Consider the following 17,589-nt stretch of genomic DNA (forward strand, 5'->3'; position numbering starts at 1 on the left):
TGACATTTTGACCAGATGGTTCCTTGTTGTGGAGCTGTCCTGTGCACCATATGACGTTTAGCAACAGGCCTGGCCTCTACCCACGAGACACCAAGTAGCACCCCAGTGCCAGTTATGACAACTAAAAACGTCTCCAGGTGCTCCCAGATGTTCCTAGGGAGAAGGACAGAATTCCCTCCGGTTGAGAACCACTGTCACAAATGGAAAGTTGGTCTCTTTTTAAAAGCACACATTGAAATATTCACTTAATTAATACTGCATCTGAAATCATCTGGCATTGCTCATTCTGGGAACTGGCGCCAAAGCCAGCATCACGTGGGGAGGATCCCCCCGGACTATAGAGTCAGAGCCCATGTTTGGGCTCTGTCTTGCCACGGGCCGTGTGGCTCTGGGCACGTTCCTTCATCTGAGCCTCGCTTCCCTCACCAGCATGACGGCAACAAAGTACGACAGTCATGGGAGTACTCTAGGATCACTGACATACGCAGCTGGCCTTCTGCACAGGCAGGGCTAGCACAAATGTTCACTGGTGATGCTGTTATTATTTCTGTAATTAAAGGTTTTCATATTGGGTTCCTTAGTGCTTGAGAGTTCCAAAGAGGCGCCTCATGGTTTGCCCAAAGGAGCGGGGTGGCTGCAGCTTTGCACCCTCCACTCTGTCTCAAAGCAGAACAGCAGCCCAGAGCCTCTGCCCAACTGTGTTCATTCTTAGCTCATGGGCCATGCAAATGCAGGCCAGGGGATGGATGTGGCCTGCTGGCTGTGGTATGCCGACCCCTGAAGTGGAATGTCCCCTTAGCACCTGACTCAGGGCTGAGCCAGAAGATGCAGTCAGTAAACCTTCAGCAGTGAGTGTTCACATACTGAGTTTCTGAGCAATATTCAATCTGAAAAAAGAGTTTCCCTAATTTAAGGAAACAAAAATGGAAAGTCCCAGCACCAAATGATGAATTTGTAGACGATGCCCACTCTGAAATGTTTTTGTAGGGTATGCTGTACTGCACAGTGCCCCCAAGAGCATTTCATTGCATCAACTGGCTTCTGGGTTCACGCTGTGGCTCCTCAGGGTGGGACCACATGCTGGATTTCCATGTAGCAGACATCCAGCTGAGGGCTTTGCACTAAAGAAACGCTAGAAAAAAGCCTGGTGAAAGGGAGGGAGTACACCTAGGCCTTCAAGCCTTCTGAAAAGCTTCCCAGGAAGTTGGAACTCCAGCAATCAACACTACAGTAGAGGTTGACCACCAGCGGTTCCTACCTGGCCCAGGGATGGGTTTAGTTTGGCCTACATTTTTAAAAAGGAGAAATTGTTTTAAAAATTTGAGCTTACTTAAAAGTTGGGGGGTTCTGCACAAAAACCTGGATTTCTGGCTCACTAGGCATTCTCACTGGCAGTAATCTGCTGGAGCTGAGTGAGATGGCCCTCTTTAGAAAAAGTCACATGCTCCTTAATTTGCTGCAGTCCTTACCACTCCCTAATGTCTACCACCTGGTCCTTGTTTCTCATTAGTATTAACTGGTTTCTGTAGGTGTCTGGGTTTGCCACTTCTTCTATAGAAGGATTCCCTTCTTCTTCTTCCCTGGGAGATAATATATTAAAGCCACTACTCACAGGAATTAAAAATATGTTATGAAACACCAAAGGAATTTAAACAAGCTGTTTGGAGACACTCATAAAAATATAACAGTGTGTAACTTTACACATTATCACTCTTTTCAGAGACCAGGTATTGATTAAAGTAATTGTTTTTTCTTAATTTGAAGAAAAAATAAATGTGGAACAGATTTAAAGCAAATATACACACAAAGTCCTTAAAATAAATCACTAACATTAAAATGATGGCGATTTCATTAAAAAATAAATACCATACTGGAGAAGGCAGACAGGGCAAAGGACAGGGTGAATGGAAGTGAAGCAAGACCTTAAGCATCATTGACTGATGTGGGATTTGCTTGTTTTACCCTCAGGTCACTCACATCCTTTACTAATCAACAGGCACATGCATATTTCTGTGTAAACCAGGGGTTGGCAAATGACAGATTGTGGACCATATCAGACCCACTGCCTGTTTCTGCAAACAAAGTTTTAATTGAAATACTATCACATCCTCTCAGCTGTGTATTGTCTGTGGTGGCTTTTGTGCTACAAGGCAGAATTAAGTAGCTGCAACAGAGACCTGTGGCCTGCAAAACTGAAAAATATTTACTCTCTGGCCCTTAGCTGAAAAAGTTTGCTTATCTCTGGCTTAAACAATCATCACCACCATTCTCAGATTTGAACTGCTTGAAATTTTGAAGGAAGTTTTTTTAGCTTTCAGAAGTGGACCTTCTCACTGAGCTGAAGGTGATAAGGGAAAGCTCTGATTTACCAGTGTTGAGTTTCAGGAGGAGGTCCTTTTTTTTTTTTTTTTTTGGAGACAGAGTCTTGCTCTGTCATCCAGGCTGGAGTGCAGTGGTGTGATCTTCTCACTGCAGCCTCTGCCTTCCAGGTTCAAGTGATCTCCCACCTCAGCCTCCCGAGTGGCTGGACTACAGGCATGAGCCACTATGCCCTGCTAATTGTACTTTTTCTAGAGACGGGGTTTCACCATGTTGCCCAGGCTGGTCATGAACTTCTGGATTTAAGCGATCCACCCTCCCTGGCCTCCCAAAGTCCTGGGACTACAGGAGTGAGCCACTGCACCCGGCCATCTGGAGGTCATTTTTAATGGCAGCTACTTGGGGACCAGTAGCTTTAATGTCCACAGACAATAGCAAAGGAAAGGGCTGTGGGGGGCCTCCTCACAGTCGCCATCATTGTGTGGCACCTGGGCTGCTGACAGCTCCTATTTGTCAGTGACAGTGAGGGGGTCTCCACAGCCACACCACCTTCGGCATTAAGCATGATCATTAGCTCCACTTTGTAAATGAGTACACGGGACTAAGACTTACCTGAGGACCCTGAGTGAGTAAGGGACAGAGCCAACTGGGTTGATCTGACTCCCAAAGCCACTCTGCCAAGATTGTAGATATTCTCAGATTTCTGTAGGGTGGAAGCTGAGGACCTACACACCTCATACCTGGAGTAGGGAGCCCCCAAAGTTTACCATCCATTTCTTCTCTCCTGTCTCTGGAATCCGGAACCTGACTCCAATGGCAAGAACTCATTTCCACTTACCTGGGGCGGTCCCAGTCCCTGCCTCTCTCCCATCTCTCAAACTGTAAATACTCCCAGCCTAAGCTCTCAGCAGCCATATTTTTCAGGAATGTGGTCAAACAAATGTTTAAGAGGAGCAGACTGAGAATGCTACTTTGCCAGAGCCCATAGTCCAGAGGCTGAACACTCAAGCTTGAAAATCAATTCCAAGTCCACCACCTGTCTTCGTAGAAAACACACTGGTTCAAGCCACCATTACCACTGCCTCCTAACGGGGCTTCTTCCATCCATTCCTGCCTTCCTATATCATCTCCACACAGAGGCCTGAGAGGTCTTTCAAAAAATCAATCAAGTAACACTGCAGCCGAGATCTACCACTGGCTTCTCATTTCTAGTAGAACAAAATCCTCAGCGTGGTCAATGAGTACCTTTCCAGAGCACCTCCATCAATCTCTAAATCCATCCCCTCCTCTCCCTCTCACTCTCTCTGGTCTAACCACACTGGCCTGATAGCTCCTCAACTGATCCAAATCAATTCCCCACTGTAGGGTCTCTGGACCTGCTCTTCCTGCAGCCCAGAATTCCCCTCCCTGGATCTTTGCATGGCTAGCTCCTTCTTACCGCTTGGATCTCTGCTCAGAGGTCATCCTTGACCACTCAGAGCTACACTGTCCCTCCGCTCCCCAACTGTAGCAATTAAGGCTACTTAAGGGTATATATTTGTTTACTGGCATATTCTCAAGCTCCCCTACCAGAACGCAAACCCCAAGAGAAGAGAAGTCTGTGTTACCTATGTTCTACTGCCAAAGCCTAGCCTGGTGCCTCTTATACAGTGGGCATTCCATACATGTTTCTTCAGTGTCTTCAAATACAAGAAATTCAACTTTTTCAAAGTAATTCCTTGAGGGAATGTCCTTGTTCATACAGAAACAGCTTCCCAAGTGGCCCCATATTTCCTTCACTCAGTTCCACAAAAGGCTACTCTGCACCTTTCCCCAAATCACAGCTAAAGTGAGCAATACCCACAGGAGACCCCCACTTCAAAAAATTAGTTCATACCAGCTTTAAGAGGAAAGTAATTCAAAACATGAAAATTTATTCTAAGTTGTATCTTAACATACGAGATCTCAGCTTTAGATGAATTTTAATGTTTACAAGTGCAAAAGCAAATAAATATTTACCAGTTGCTTTTTTTTTGCACTCTTATAACTCCACAACAGCTTAGACGCAAAAAAAATTGTTGCTAAACATCTTGTAGTCTGGCAAAATGAAGAATTTCTTATTAAGAAAAGCCCTCACAACAATAACAACTCCTCATGCTTATGGCTCCCTTGCAGAAACTATCAGAACAGTTCATTAAGATTTGAGCATATGATAGAGCAACAAAATTGCCACCAGGCAGGGTAAGATGAGGATCTCATGCCCTGGCCTCACTGTCTATACACGGGCTCATTCCCACAGCAATGGGAGCTCTGGGAGAGAGGGCCGTATTTCTTGGGCAAGGACCATGGGCCAATACCAGCTCTCCCCAAGCTGAAGCCTTTCATTCTGTAGGTTTCCATGAATGTGCCACTTCTCCAGAGTGGCCTTTCTTAATTAAGGTAGGTCCCTATCCTCTCCATAATTCTCTTGGACAGCATCCTGTTTATTTCCTCTATTACCATTTCACAAACGAAAACTTCAGTTAGCTAGTTTTCCAGCTTGCCAGTTAACCATCTAGCTTGCCGACTAACCACCATCTAGCTTGCTGGCTTTCTAACGATCCTGCTACCTAACTTCTGGGCATGCGCTCCAGCTAGCCACTGTCTGTCATCTGTCTGCCTTCCCCTTTAAACTTTCTAGGCAGGGACCAGGATCCCCTGGGACAGCACCCTGACCAGTCCCCGGCACCAAACTAGCCATTTGTAGATACATTATATAATGAATATGGAATGAAATCTTAATAAATAAACTTCTTAAGATCGATGGCTTTTTTTATTCATTTATATCATTGCCTGGTTGAAGTCCCTGGAGTTATTCCGAGGCAAGAAAACAAATACCAAAGAAAGACTTACTCCAGCATAAGAGAGTAGGCTTTTGGAGTAAAATAGGGACACACACATACACATTTCACATGTGCGTACCTTTTCTATGACAGCATATATGATTCTAAGACTATTAAGTACTTTCTGAAGCTTCACCTTCTGCTCCCAATTTTTTGAAAAAGGGTACGACTATTCACAGAAGCAGGAACCCTCAAAGAAGACCTGCACTGCTTACCTGGATTAACAGTGATAAATCTGCTGTCTTCAGAAAATCGGTCTCCGTGGGACACAGGCTTTTTAGATGGCATTTCGGGCCTCTTGGGATCACTCCCTGCATACTGCTCCTCTGTGGCGGTGGGGGGCACTTGGGTGGAGGTGACCATGTCGGGGTCCGGGCCTGGGCCGGCATCCCTCCTTCCACCCGTCTGGTCTGTGGGGACGGCAGTGTGGTCCTGCTCATGCCCAGGTATAGTCTGATGCCCTCCCTCGGCAGTCCTGTTAGGAGATGAGGGTGTGGGGCTAGGCTCCGTCTGATTCCGCTCCTTGGCAGCGTGGGTTACCCCACTCTTCTCCTTCTTTTCGGAGTCCTTCTCTCCATCCTCCTCGTGCTCCCGCTCCCCATCCTCACTCTCGCTTTTCTCATCCTTCTCTCCTTCCTCGGTGCCCTCGCTGTCCTTGGTTGGTGACGAATCACCATCGGGCCCTGGAGAAGCCAAGGCCTCTGTGGTGGCGAGGACTGGCCTAGCCGCCTGCTTGCTGGCCGAGGCGGCCGTCGGGAGGCGAGTGGGCCACACAGTGCTGGGGAAAGAGGAGATGCCACCACCGCCGAACCCCAGGCCGGCGAGGAGCGTGCTGGTGACCACCGAGGCCACTGTGGCCTGGCTGCCACTGGAGGAGGGGCCCATCCCAGTTGCCATGGAAACAAATGAGAATGGGATGCCAGAGGACGTCCAGGTAGAAGACCCCGAGCTGATGGGGGCCATGTCGGCTGAAGAGGCAGGAGACGCTGTGGGCTGGAAAGGGTCACCCGGCAAGGGTGGAAAAAAGGCAGAAGAAGAAAAAGCAGAGAAGCATCAGAAATTAAGATTGGGAATGAGGCCCTGGTTGTCACCCTCCGAGGATTTTACTCATCTATGCTATGGAGTTTTCCAATGTATGGCATAAAGTTGACATTAGGTGGTCCATGGGTAATCAACTTTTATTTTTAATGGTTTTATAATTGTGAACACATTAAAAAGCATTAACTAGTGAATCAAACTCAGCTTTTCACTGATATTACCCAAGATGAGGCTAGGTGCCAAAAAAACTAAGTAGTGTTAAAGCTGACTTACACCACAAAGAAGTCATGAATTGGAAAAATCAGATGGTCATCTGTACTTGGGGTGATGAGAGGCAGAAGACCTTTGATTTTATGTATATCACTTGACACTTGAGTAGATACTCAGCTCTAGGTCTGGAAAGATACTGGGTGATCCAGTCCAACCCCACCGTCTCCCAGTGAGGAAGTGGGTGGACAAGGAGGGAAAGCAGGCTGCCCAGGTCTGCAATGACAGGGTCAGAGGCAGGAGCCATGCTCTGCACTGCATGCTCTGGGCACTGGTTTACATCTCTGCATCTCCATGTTGGGCACTGCAGAGTCACTGTACCTTTCAGTTTCTAAGTTTATCCGTGGGAAAATCTGAGCCCATACAGATGACAACAACATCAACAACGATAACAACAATTCCAATTAACAAATGCCAACTGTGTGCCAGGGCTTTCCATGCTACTCTGGAGGCAGGCATGATCATCACCCCATTTTGCAGGTGAGGAAACTGAGACACAGAGATGTTAAAGAGCTTACACAAGGTACATGACTTGGAAGGCACAAATGCAGGGCTGCCTGGGTCCAAGACTCGGCTTGTTCTTACCACCATACTAAATTGGGGCTCAAATCTGGGGGTTTTACTCACATAAGGTATCTTAGGAAAACAAGAAGTGCTGCTCTGAGCCATTAGTCTAATTTTAGCTTGCCTGCTGGGTGATGCTGGACACACTACTGTAACTCACTGAGCCTCGGTTTCCTCATCGGTAAAACGGGAACAACAGTAACACTGATCTTGTGGGCTGCCTGGAGAAGTAAATAAAATAATCTGTGCCTGAAACCCAGGAAGAGCATAGTGAATTTTAGGCTATTATTATTATCACCACTACTGTGATTAGTATTTTAATTATTCATTATACCAACCAGGAATGGGGAAACTAAGATATTAATTCTGGTTCCAGAAATTTTCAGGATCCATATAACTTTAGGCAAATGACAACCTCTGAATTTCAGCATATGTCAAATGAAAGGGTTGGAACAGATTTAACCCCTTTGTGGTCCCGCATTGTCTGATCCCACAAATCATAACTAAAAATATGAAGAATTTTTACCTTCACAAAATTATACAATATAACCACCTAACACTGTTGCACAGCTTGCACAGCTTGTGTTCATAAGGTCCTGAATTGTAAAAAGTGAATAATGTTATTTTTTCTTTACCATAACCGCTTTACACTGAGCAGTTTAACAACATTATACTGCCACTTCGTGGTGACAGTTTTAACTGCAAGCAAATTAACAACGAGCCAGGACAAAGCAATTTCCCATTCTCTACTTACCACTCCTGTTTTCACTATTCTGGTCCCTTGGAATATTCGAGTGGTATTAGCTGAGAAACAAAGAAATTACATTTAAGCAATAAAACTTTTTTTGTGGCTCTAACAAGACATTCCTTATGAACACAAATCCGAATTACATATAATTTTCACATGTCAAAATATTATTCTGTAGATTTTTTCCAACCATTTAAAAATGTAAAGCCCTTCTTGGCTTACGAGTCATACAAAAACATGCAGAGAGCTAGATTTGGTTTGTGGGTAGTAGCATGCTGACCCCTGTCTTAAGCTATTAGTTAAAAAGTTATTTTTCAATTTTTACTGTTTTCTGTTTTATTGAGGTAAAAGCTTACATACAGTAAAATACATAAGATATAGGCGTATAGTTGAATGAATTTTACATATGTAAACACCTGTGTAACCACTCCCACAGTAATATAAAGACATATCGCCAGTGCATTGCTGGAGAAAACGTGTACCTGTGCCCGCGTCTAGTCAATATCCACCTCCACCCCTAAAGCTAGCCACTATTTGGATTCTGTCAGTTTTACCTGTATTTGAACTTGATTTAAATGGAATCGTATTACACCATTGTTCCTCCTCTACTATCTTTTTGGTCATGATTTCTTATCCTTTTTGTGATTCTAATTATCCATCCTTAACTTATTACTGTTTACCTTAAATTGGTAACTTCACCACTTATTAAAAATGAACTGTACAATAATTTAACTCTATTTGCCCACCTTACCTTTTGTGTACTGTTATATTTTTATTCCTACCTATATTTTAAAATCCTGTAAGCTACTGCCAATTGTTTTAAATGGTCTAATGATTTCATATTAACCATACATTACCCTTTCTGGTGTTTATTTCTTCCTGTAGCTCTGTTCTTCTATGTGTTATCATTAAACAATATAACTTAGAAAAAATTTTTTTTAAGATTATGGTAAAATACATGACAGAATTTATCATCTTAAAGTTTAACAAAATGTCCAGGCACAGCGGCTCAAGCCTGTAATCCTAGCACTTTGGGAGGCCGAGGCAGGCGGATCACGAGGTCAGGAGATTGAGACCATCCTGGCCAACATGATGAAACCTCGTCTCTACTAAAATACAAAAAATTAGCTGGGTGTGGTGGTGGACGCCTGTAGTCCCAGCTACTTGGGAGGCTGAGGCAGAAGAATCACTTGAACCCGGGAGGCAGAGGCTGCAGTGAGCAGAGATCGCACCATTGCATTCCAGCCTGGTGACAGAGCAAGACTTTGTCTCAAAAAAAATAAATAAATAAAAATAAAATAAAATAAAATAAAATAATTACTATCTTAACCATGTTTAAGTGTATGGTTCAGTAGTGTTAAGGTTGTTCACACAGTTGTACAACCATTACTTCTATCCATCTCCAAAACTTTGTCATCTTGCAAAACGGAAACCCTATATGCATTAAAGAACCCATTTCTCCCTTCCCCCAACCCTGGCAACCATCACGGTATTTTCTCTATGAATCTGACTGCTCCGGATACTTCATATAAGTGGAATCATACATATTTGTCCTTTTGTGTCTCACTTATTTGACTTAGCATAACGTCCTCAAGCTTCATCCACCTTGCAGCATGTATCAAAATTCCCTTCCTTTTTGAGGGTGAATAATATTCCATTGTGTGTATATAGCACATTTTGTTTATCCCTTCATCGGTCAATGGACACTTGGGTTGCTTTCACCTTTTGGCTATTGCAAATAATGCTAATAACATGACTTTTTAAAAACCCCATCAAACTGCTTCTATGTGGTTCTTTCAAAAAACAAAAGTGCTATATAAACTGAAAAGCTGCTTCCTATATACACTGAGAGATTAGCAAAAATGCTATAATAACACTTGTACCTGCTATGATAGTTACCAAAACCAGAAGTGGCAAGTGACCCACATATATTTTTGTTTGGCCTGCAAACTTTTGTAAAAACAAAACAAAACAAAACAGAATTTGCCACCAATATTGTAGATGGTAGCTTTATCTAAAGCTCTCAATCTCTTGCTTATCTGAAAACTCACAATATTGGCAAAACTAGGCTCACCTTCCAGCAGGGCACCATTCAGCTGGGGCTGAGTGTCTATCAACCCCTTTAGGTGGCCACATGGTCTCCAATTTCCCACTGATGGCACTCCCCTCATGTGTACATGCCCCTTGCCTGGCCCCATGGATGCCAGAGTCTGCAACCTTGACCTGATGATATACCCATTTTGCATAGTTGGAAAGTCAAACATGTGTAGGTCCCAGGTCAAATAAGGCAGCAAAGAAAGCAAATAACGGGGGTCTCACCCAGCCTAAATACAGCCTCCCATGATCATCAAGCTGCTCAAAGATCAATACTTCATGCTTCAGACAGGTGTGCATGCCTCCCCTAGTTAAGACAGGAAAAAAGATTCCCAGGAGGAACTACTTTACCTGCCCTTTAAAAGGAGATCTATTTAATGCCAACAAACTGAACAGCCACTCCATCAGCATGTGGCTTTCCACTGGTCTTGAACAATCTCCATTGGGGTCAATATCCACTGGGGTCACTGATAGCCCTGTGACTAGAAGCTTCTACAGGACCTTTCAGATCTGGAGTGTTTAACCTAGGGTCCATGGGCCTAATGGGGTTTTTCCAAGCTCTCACTGCAACGGTGCCCTTTTTTCTACTATGCATGTAGGCAACCAATCTCAACTGCATTCACAGGACCTGCAGCTTTGTCTCTGATTGAAATCTCAGATATTTTCTTACTGCCTTAGAGTTGTTGTAGCTATTTTGGAATATCATTGATGTTCATCACTACTCAAAAATCACTGGAGCTAACAGACCAACCACTTGTCATTTAATACCTTAATTTAAAAAATCACATATATTATTATATCCCAAATATGTTTAAAATATTTTGACAACTGTATTGAATATAATTGGTTCATTTCCTGTGTATTTCACTTATTTATCTAAAACCATTTTGAGAGAGGATCCATGGGCTTTGCCACGGATGGGTCTATAGCTCAAAGAAGAAGCATATAAACTCCCATTTTCCATGACTGTTGAGAACTGCAAAAAGGCTTTGAATATCTCCATCAATATTTTCATCCTTTTGTTGAAGACTGCAGGTATTTGGTAATTTTTACTCTTTGGGGTGGGCCACTGCTGTGTGTTAGTGATTGGGCTTTGCAATAAGAAAACCCAACTCAGCTTAGTAGCAGAGTTTTTCTGAAGTCACCTGCACCCAAGCCATCATTTCCCTGTTTGTAAAATAACCCCTACTGTACCAGCTGCCATAAAGTGAGGTTCAGATGAAATAACTTATGTAAAAATGCTGTCACTGTGAGCCATTCTACAAATATTGCTTGCTATTATTATTGTTATATTATTGTTATATTTTCCACAGTAAGGTAAACATATTTATTGTAATGTTACATACAACCTAAATAGTGTTATATTTACTATAATATGGTAAATATTCCATGTGGCTTCCTAATGCTCCCAAGCCAGATTAAATTTATTACTGAGAAACCTAATTATTCTGAAAAAGGAGATATCTTTTTTCTTTCCATTTTAAAACTTGCCCCCTTATCAACATAGAGGGATAAACGCCAATATATGTAATGAGTAAACTCATGTCCACCTCTGAGGAAAGAAAGTCTGTAGACAAGGAGACACTGGCCATTTTCAGCAAGTCATCGTGATCAGACATTTAAACTATTCCATGCTTGAACTTATTAGCTGACAGGGCCTTTTTGAATTACATTATACTATAAACATTTAATTTTTCAAAGTCCATGCAGAAGCCAGGGAGCTCTGGGTCTATTAATCAGGTAAGGCAGTTCTGCAGATTCTAGGCTCTTGGATGGAGCACATGGGAGGCCTAATCATGATTTATGTGTCCGAAGTTCCAAGGGCCCCGGCCTCAGCAAGCTCCCAGTCTGCCTTCCTTCTTTCTCCCCTAGGCCAGCACAGACCCGGCCTTGGCCTGCAGTCCTTCCTCGACACAGGGAAAGAGACCAGTATGTTCCCAGTAAAGGTGGGCACAGGGAGCATGATTTATTTATGAAAAAAATGCAGCTATGCTCATTTCCATTAGTTTAAATGGAAGGATGAGATCAATGTGAACATTAGCAAAGAATATTTAAATACTAAATGGAAAATGTTCAAGCCAGAAGGCATCCTTGCAGGAAATCTAGGCTGGAGGGCTTCTAATCCTAGGTTTGTTATTTATTATTTTTATATACTAATACTAAGGGGGGGATTTATACATAGTGCCAGTAACTAGCACTATGTGAATGACTTAACATCCATTACCCCACATCATTCTACAAAGACCCTGTGGGGAGGTACTATGGATACTGCCACTTTTTGCATTGGGAAACTACAGGTTCGAGCAGTTAAGAAACATTCTCAAAGTTGCGCAGCTTCCAAAAGGCAGCCGGGACTCAGACAAGAGGTCCTCACTCCAGAACCCCTTACAATGCCTGCCAGCTCCCAGGGCCATCAGGGCCAACTTGTGAAAGCTCAGATTCCTGGGTAACGCCCCCCGCCCCAGGTAAGATTCTGATGCAGTTGGTCTGGGAGGGGCCCATGAATGTGCACTACTCAAATGAGGCTTCCAGGAGATCTTACTGTCGCTGCTGCTGCTGCTGGTCCACAACTCACATGCCTGACTGGGTCCCCAAAGTTGTATGCAAAATTCTAGCACTTTTTGGGGAAAATGTCCAAACCTTCATCAGATTTGTAACTCAAAAAGGGTTCACCACTGGCCTGGTTAACCTGGTGTGGTTTTCTTATTTGACAGGTAAGTTTTCCCTCAGGGAAAACTGAGGACCTGAGAAGTCAAGGACCTGATCCAAGAGGACCTCAGGCTGGCAGAGCAGAGTCCAGCACCCTGGTCCCTACTTCCATGCTGGTCTTAACCCCTGTCATCAAACCAAATCAGCAAACTATGGCCCGTGGCTACAGCCCATAGCTGCCTAAATAATACTGGAACCAGGACTGGGATTAGGTTGGCGCAAGTAAGACAGAGTGTATCTATCTCTACTTAAAATTCAGATATTTTATTCATGAGATTTTTACATTAATTTTGCTTTTATTTTTATTTTTGTATTTATTTTATTATATTTTCATTTTTTCCAGACAGAGTTTCACTCTTGTTGCCCAGCCTGGAGTGCAGTGGCACGATCTCGGCTCACTGCAACCTCCGCCTTCCAGGTTCAAGCGATTCTCCTGCTTCAGTCTCCCAAGTAGCCTGGAGTAGCTGGGATTACAGGCACGCACCACCACGCCCGGCTAATTTTTGTGTTTTTTAGTAGAGACGGGGTTTCACCATGTTGGCCAGGATGGTCTCGAACTGATCTTGTGGTCTACCCACCTCAGCCTCCCAAAGTGCTGGGATAACAGGTGTGAGCCATCACACTCAGCCTAATTTTGCTTTTAAAAAACATCCCATTGCCGGGCGTGGTAGCTCACGCCTGTAATCCCAGAGCTTTGGGAGGCTAAGGCAGGCAGATCACGAAGTCAGCAGTTCAAGACCAGCCTGGCCAACATGGTGAAACCCCCGTCTCTAGTAAAAATACAAAAAATTAGCTGGGTGTGGTGGCAGGTGCCTGTAATCCCAGCTACTCAGGAGGCTGAGGCATCACTTGAACCCAGGAGGCAGAGGTTGCAGTGAGCCGACACTGCCCCACTGCACTCCAGCTTGGGCAATAGAGCGAGACTCCATCTCAAAATAAACAAACAAACAAAAATCCCATTAAAACGTTATGTCTCTTGGTCACTCAATTTTTTGGTGCCCCTTAAAATTTTGAGCAAAGGCAAATATCCCATTTGCTTCACCCTAGTTCTGGCCCTACATCTTTCTATTAGTCCCTAAGTCATCAGGACCATCTATCTAGATCCAGGACTCTCAAGGATCCTGCATGCGGGGGCTTGTTTGTGTGGCTTGCAAGTCGGAAGGGTGAGGTGTAGCTGCTTTGGGCTGCAGTTTTTGAGAGAACAGCTAACTGAATCACGTTAGAAAGACAAAGAGGATATTCAACGGTACAATTTGGAAGTGACTGTGTGATCTGACACAGCGCTGGACAATGACCGAGAAAAAGGCCCGAGTACTTGGTTCCCCACAGTTGGAAAATAACAATAAAACAAACAATCAAAAATGCTTTGTTTTTTCTCCCCTCTTCCGCCTATAAAACCTCCAACCTAAAAGACCTAAATTACTAGGGCTTTCTGCATAGGCTTTAAAACCTTACACTGATTCTTCCGCCAGGCTTGTTGTATTCTTCCCCAGCACCTGAGCAGGAAGAAGCAGAAAGCACTGGGAGGGAGTCTCAGGGGTGCCCCAGACCACAGGAGGGGAAGCTAGCCTCACCTTGAAACAGCATCGTCTGGCTGAAGTCACTGCGCATGTCGTTCCGACACACGGCCTGGACTCGAAACAGGTAAAGGCTATCGGGTGAGACATGGCTAATGGTGGCTTTCTGTAAGTAAAGAAGGAAAAAGCAGTGAGTTAGTTTTGAAGGCCAGGGCACACTTGGCATTCTAAAGCCAAACCTGAGTGCCGTGACAAAGCCTGACAGATGTGATGCTTCCCTGCTGACCAAAGGCTCACTTTGGAAGGAAAGACCGCTTGGACCCTGCCTGGGAATCTATTTTTATGAACTTCTTTGGGAACCTGTTTTCAACACCGAAATGTTCAGGACACAGGAAAGAATAACATTATTCTTTTTTTTTTCTTTTATTGAGATGAAGTTTTGCTCTGTAACCTAGGCTGGAGTTCAATGGCAAAATCTCAGCTCACTGCAACTGCTGTCTCTCAGGTTCAAGTGATTCTCTTGCCTCAGCCTCCTGAGTAGCTGGGATTACAGGAGCTCGCCACCAAGCCCAGCTAATTTTTGTATTTTTAGTAGAGACGGGGTTTCGCCATGTTGGCCAGGCTGGTCTCGAACTCCTGACCTCAGATCATCTGCCCGCCTCAGCCTCTCAAAGTGCTGGGATTACAGGCGTGAGCTACCCTGCCTGCCCAGGTCTGTTTCTTTACAGTTTAAAGGCCTCGCTGTATTTTTATTACGCAGAGTATGGGGCATGATGCAAGAAAGAAAACCAGGCTAGAAGGCAGAGGACATAGTCTCCTCATACAACTCACAAGCTATGGGGTTCTGAGTCAGTTCTTTCAGCCTCTGCTATCTTCTGTAAAATGGGGAGAGGAAGAGCTACTTCATAGGTACTTGTGAGAATTATATAACATAGGCCCAGCAAACCTTGCTCAGAGGTAGACCACACCAAGCAACAGAAAGAATGCCACTTGGCTAACATAGGGGTGTTGGCAAGCTGTGGCCCACTGTCTGTTTTTATAAATAAAGTTTTATTGGCACATCCATGGCCATTTGTTTAGGTAGGTCTATGGCTCCCTCCATTCTACAATGGCGAGTTGAGTAGTTATGCCAGAGACTCCATGACCTGTAAAGCCTCAGGTATTTACTATGTGGCCCTTTCCAGAAAAAAGTTTGCCAACCTCTGGTCAAACATTAGCCAAATCCAGGTCCCTCTTCCTCACAGTTTCATTCTGACAGCCTTTAAAAATGAGAAAATGGAAACTACCTAAAAAACAGGCAGCACTTGCTTCCTAAAGAAACGAACAACAAAAGCAACTGATTTTCAAAGACTCTTCTTAATAGATGAGTTGTCTTATCATCAAAGCATGTGTTCTGGGCCAAGTATAGAAGCAGCTCTGTGAGCTTAACCACCGATTGGGAGTGGGTTTTCCCAACGCAGCTATTGAAAACCTCTGAACTGGTATTAAAATGTTATTGTGGCCACACCTGCTGCTGTTGCCTTGAAAGCAGCTTCCTAGTGAGAGGGGTACGCTAGGGCCGTGCTATTTAACTTTAAGCCTCACTGATCTCGTTTGGAAAAGGCGGGCAATAACACCTGCCCACAGGTTTGTGGTGACGATGTGGAAGGCGGATGCCCACTAGAAAATGCTGCTCAAATGATATGTATTACTTCCAGGTTTCTGGGCCACAATAACCATGAGTTAGAGAATAGCTTTGTTGCCACTAAGTCAGCACTCTTCACTCGTTGAGGAATTAGAAAAATTAATTTTGTGTGTCCCCAAAGAAAATAACCAGCCCTAGAAATTCCTGTAAGAAAGAAGTTGCTGTCAATGCATGTTTTTCTCTACATCTCTCTCTTTCTCTGAAACTAATTTAAGCTTCATTCTCTCTCTAAACCTCTGACCTCATCTTCTGTTCAGAGCGAAATCTTCACTCCATCTATGCAGGGATTTATTAGAATTCACTCCAAGACGGTATCTATTCATCTTTGCATGTTTAATTATTTTCCACTTAGAACAAGAAACTGCATAAGCGCCTAGATGGTTTCTGCTGATTAATGCAAGCCATCTTCACTTCAGAAAGAGAAAAATCCCTTATGGACTTCCAGTTGTGACAAGAGAAAGGTTAAAATACATCATAACCTTGGGTGCCTTTCAATAGATTCCTCTCTGATTTCACGAAGCTCATCATTCCCTAATGTGACCCAGATAACAATGTCTAGTGGGGAAATTGAAAATATAAATGGAAATGAAGTAAAAGAATCTTCATCTAAAGAAATATGAAAAGTATTATTCTATAACTGATTGAATGGGCCCGGAGGACTCTGTATTGGAGAAAAAAAGTGATAACAGTCATTAAGAATCCCACTTGGTGCTATTGCATTTTTCATGTGCATATACGATTACGGGTTTCATTATTCCAGAGCCTTCCTTTGATTAACAATAAACGCAAGGCTTTCAAACCAAATGTGTCACTTTGAGTTTTTAGGCCAAGACTTAAAGACAGAAGTTGTAGGCCGGGCGCGGTGGCTCACGCCTGTAATCCCAGCACTTTGGGAGGCCAAGGTGGGCGGATCACGAGGTCAGGAGATGGAGACCATCCTGGCTAACATGGTGAAACCCTGTCTCTACTAAAAACAAAAAAAAATTAGCCAGGCGTGGTGGCGGGCACATGTAGTCCCAGCTACTTGGGAGGCTGAGGCATTAGAATGGCATGAACCCGGGAGGCGGGGCTTGCAGTGAGCCGAGATTGTGCCAGTGCACTCCAGCCTGGGCAACAGAGCAAGACTCTGTCTCAAAAAAAAAAAAAAAAAAAAAAAAAAAAAAGACAGGAGTTGTGGAGAGTTTGCTTTTATAGGGAAGGAGATGGCTTCTGCAAACATCTGTTCTGAAGGGGCTTGTGTGTTGGACACTAAACATTTATGCAAATTTTAAGAGGAGACGTTGAATTAGGCACGTGTAGCCCAAAGTGAGGTCAGATAGTATAGTATTTGAGTGTCTGAGAAAAGAGATAAAATATTACACAGCTGTAGGGGTTTGGCAGGTATTGGAAATGTGTAAGGCAGAACAAATGTGACAAAGGGAAGTGGCAGCGACTGTGGACAGTGGTGGTGGTGACATTAGCAGCAGTAGCTTTAGTACAGGAAGAGGAAGAGGAGAATGATTGTAATAAATAATAGTTAATATTTATATAGTTATATAGGACCTGTTGAACACTTGCATAGCTCATTTAGTATTTATGATAATCCCATCAGATGAAAAGGGCCTAATTGAGGCTGTTTGTTAATAATGAAAGAAAAAGCAGTCAGTTTTAAAGGAACCAATCTAAAGAAATGAACCGGCTCTCCGGGTTGCATAGCTGTTAAGTGTAAGGTCAGGATGGCGCCCAGGCAGGCTCCATCCACTGTCCTTCCTGGCACTCTCGAGCAGCGCAGCAATGGCAGTGCCCATG

General features: G+C 43.9%; 1 protein-coding gene across 4 annotated transcripts in view; it reads right to left on the reverse strand.

Annotated features, from left to right (window-relative positions):
• PTPRG (protein tyrosine phosphatase receptor type G) overlaps positions 1 to 17,589 on the reverse strand; it is a 735,948-nt gene that overhangs the window by 88,196 nt on the left and 630,163 nt on the right. For all 4 annotated transcript variants that reach the window (XM_063661893.1, XM_054483420.2, XM_063661892.1 and 1 more), the window contains exons 10-12: positions 14,175 to 14,283; positions 7,804 to 7,853; positions 5,396 to 6,173 (exon numbers count right to left, since the gene is read on the reverse strand). In XM_063661893.1, the coding sequence (XP_063517963.1) occupies positions 5,396 to 6,173; positions 7,804 to 7,853; positions 14,175 to 14,283 (937 nt within the window). The remainder of the gene's footprint in view (positions 1 to 5,395; positions 6,174 to 7,803; positions 7,854 to 14,174; positions 14,284 to 17,589) is intronic.

This window comes from Pongo pygmaeus, chromosome 2 (assembly GCF_028885625.2).
Source record: "Pongo pygmaeus isolate AG05252 chromosome 2, NHGRI_mPonPyg2-v2.0_pri, whole genome shotgun sequence".
Lineage (NCBI taxonomy): Eukaryota > Metazoa > Chordata > Mammalia > Primates > Hominidae > Pongo > Pongo pygmaeus.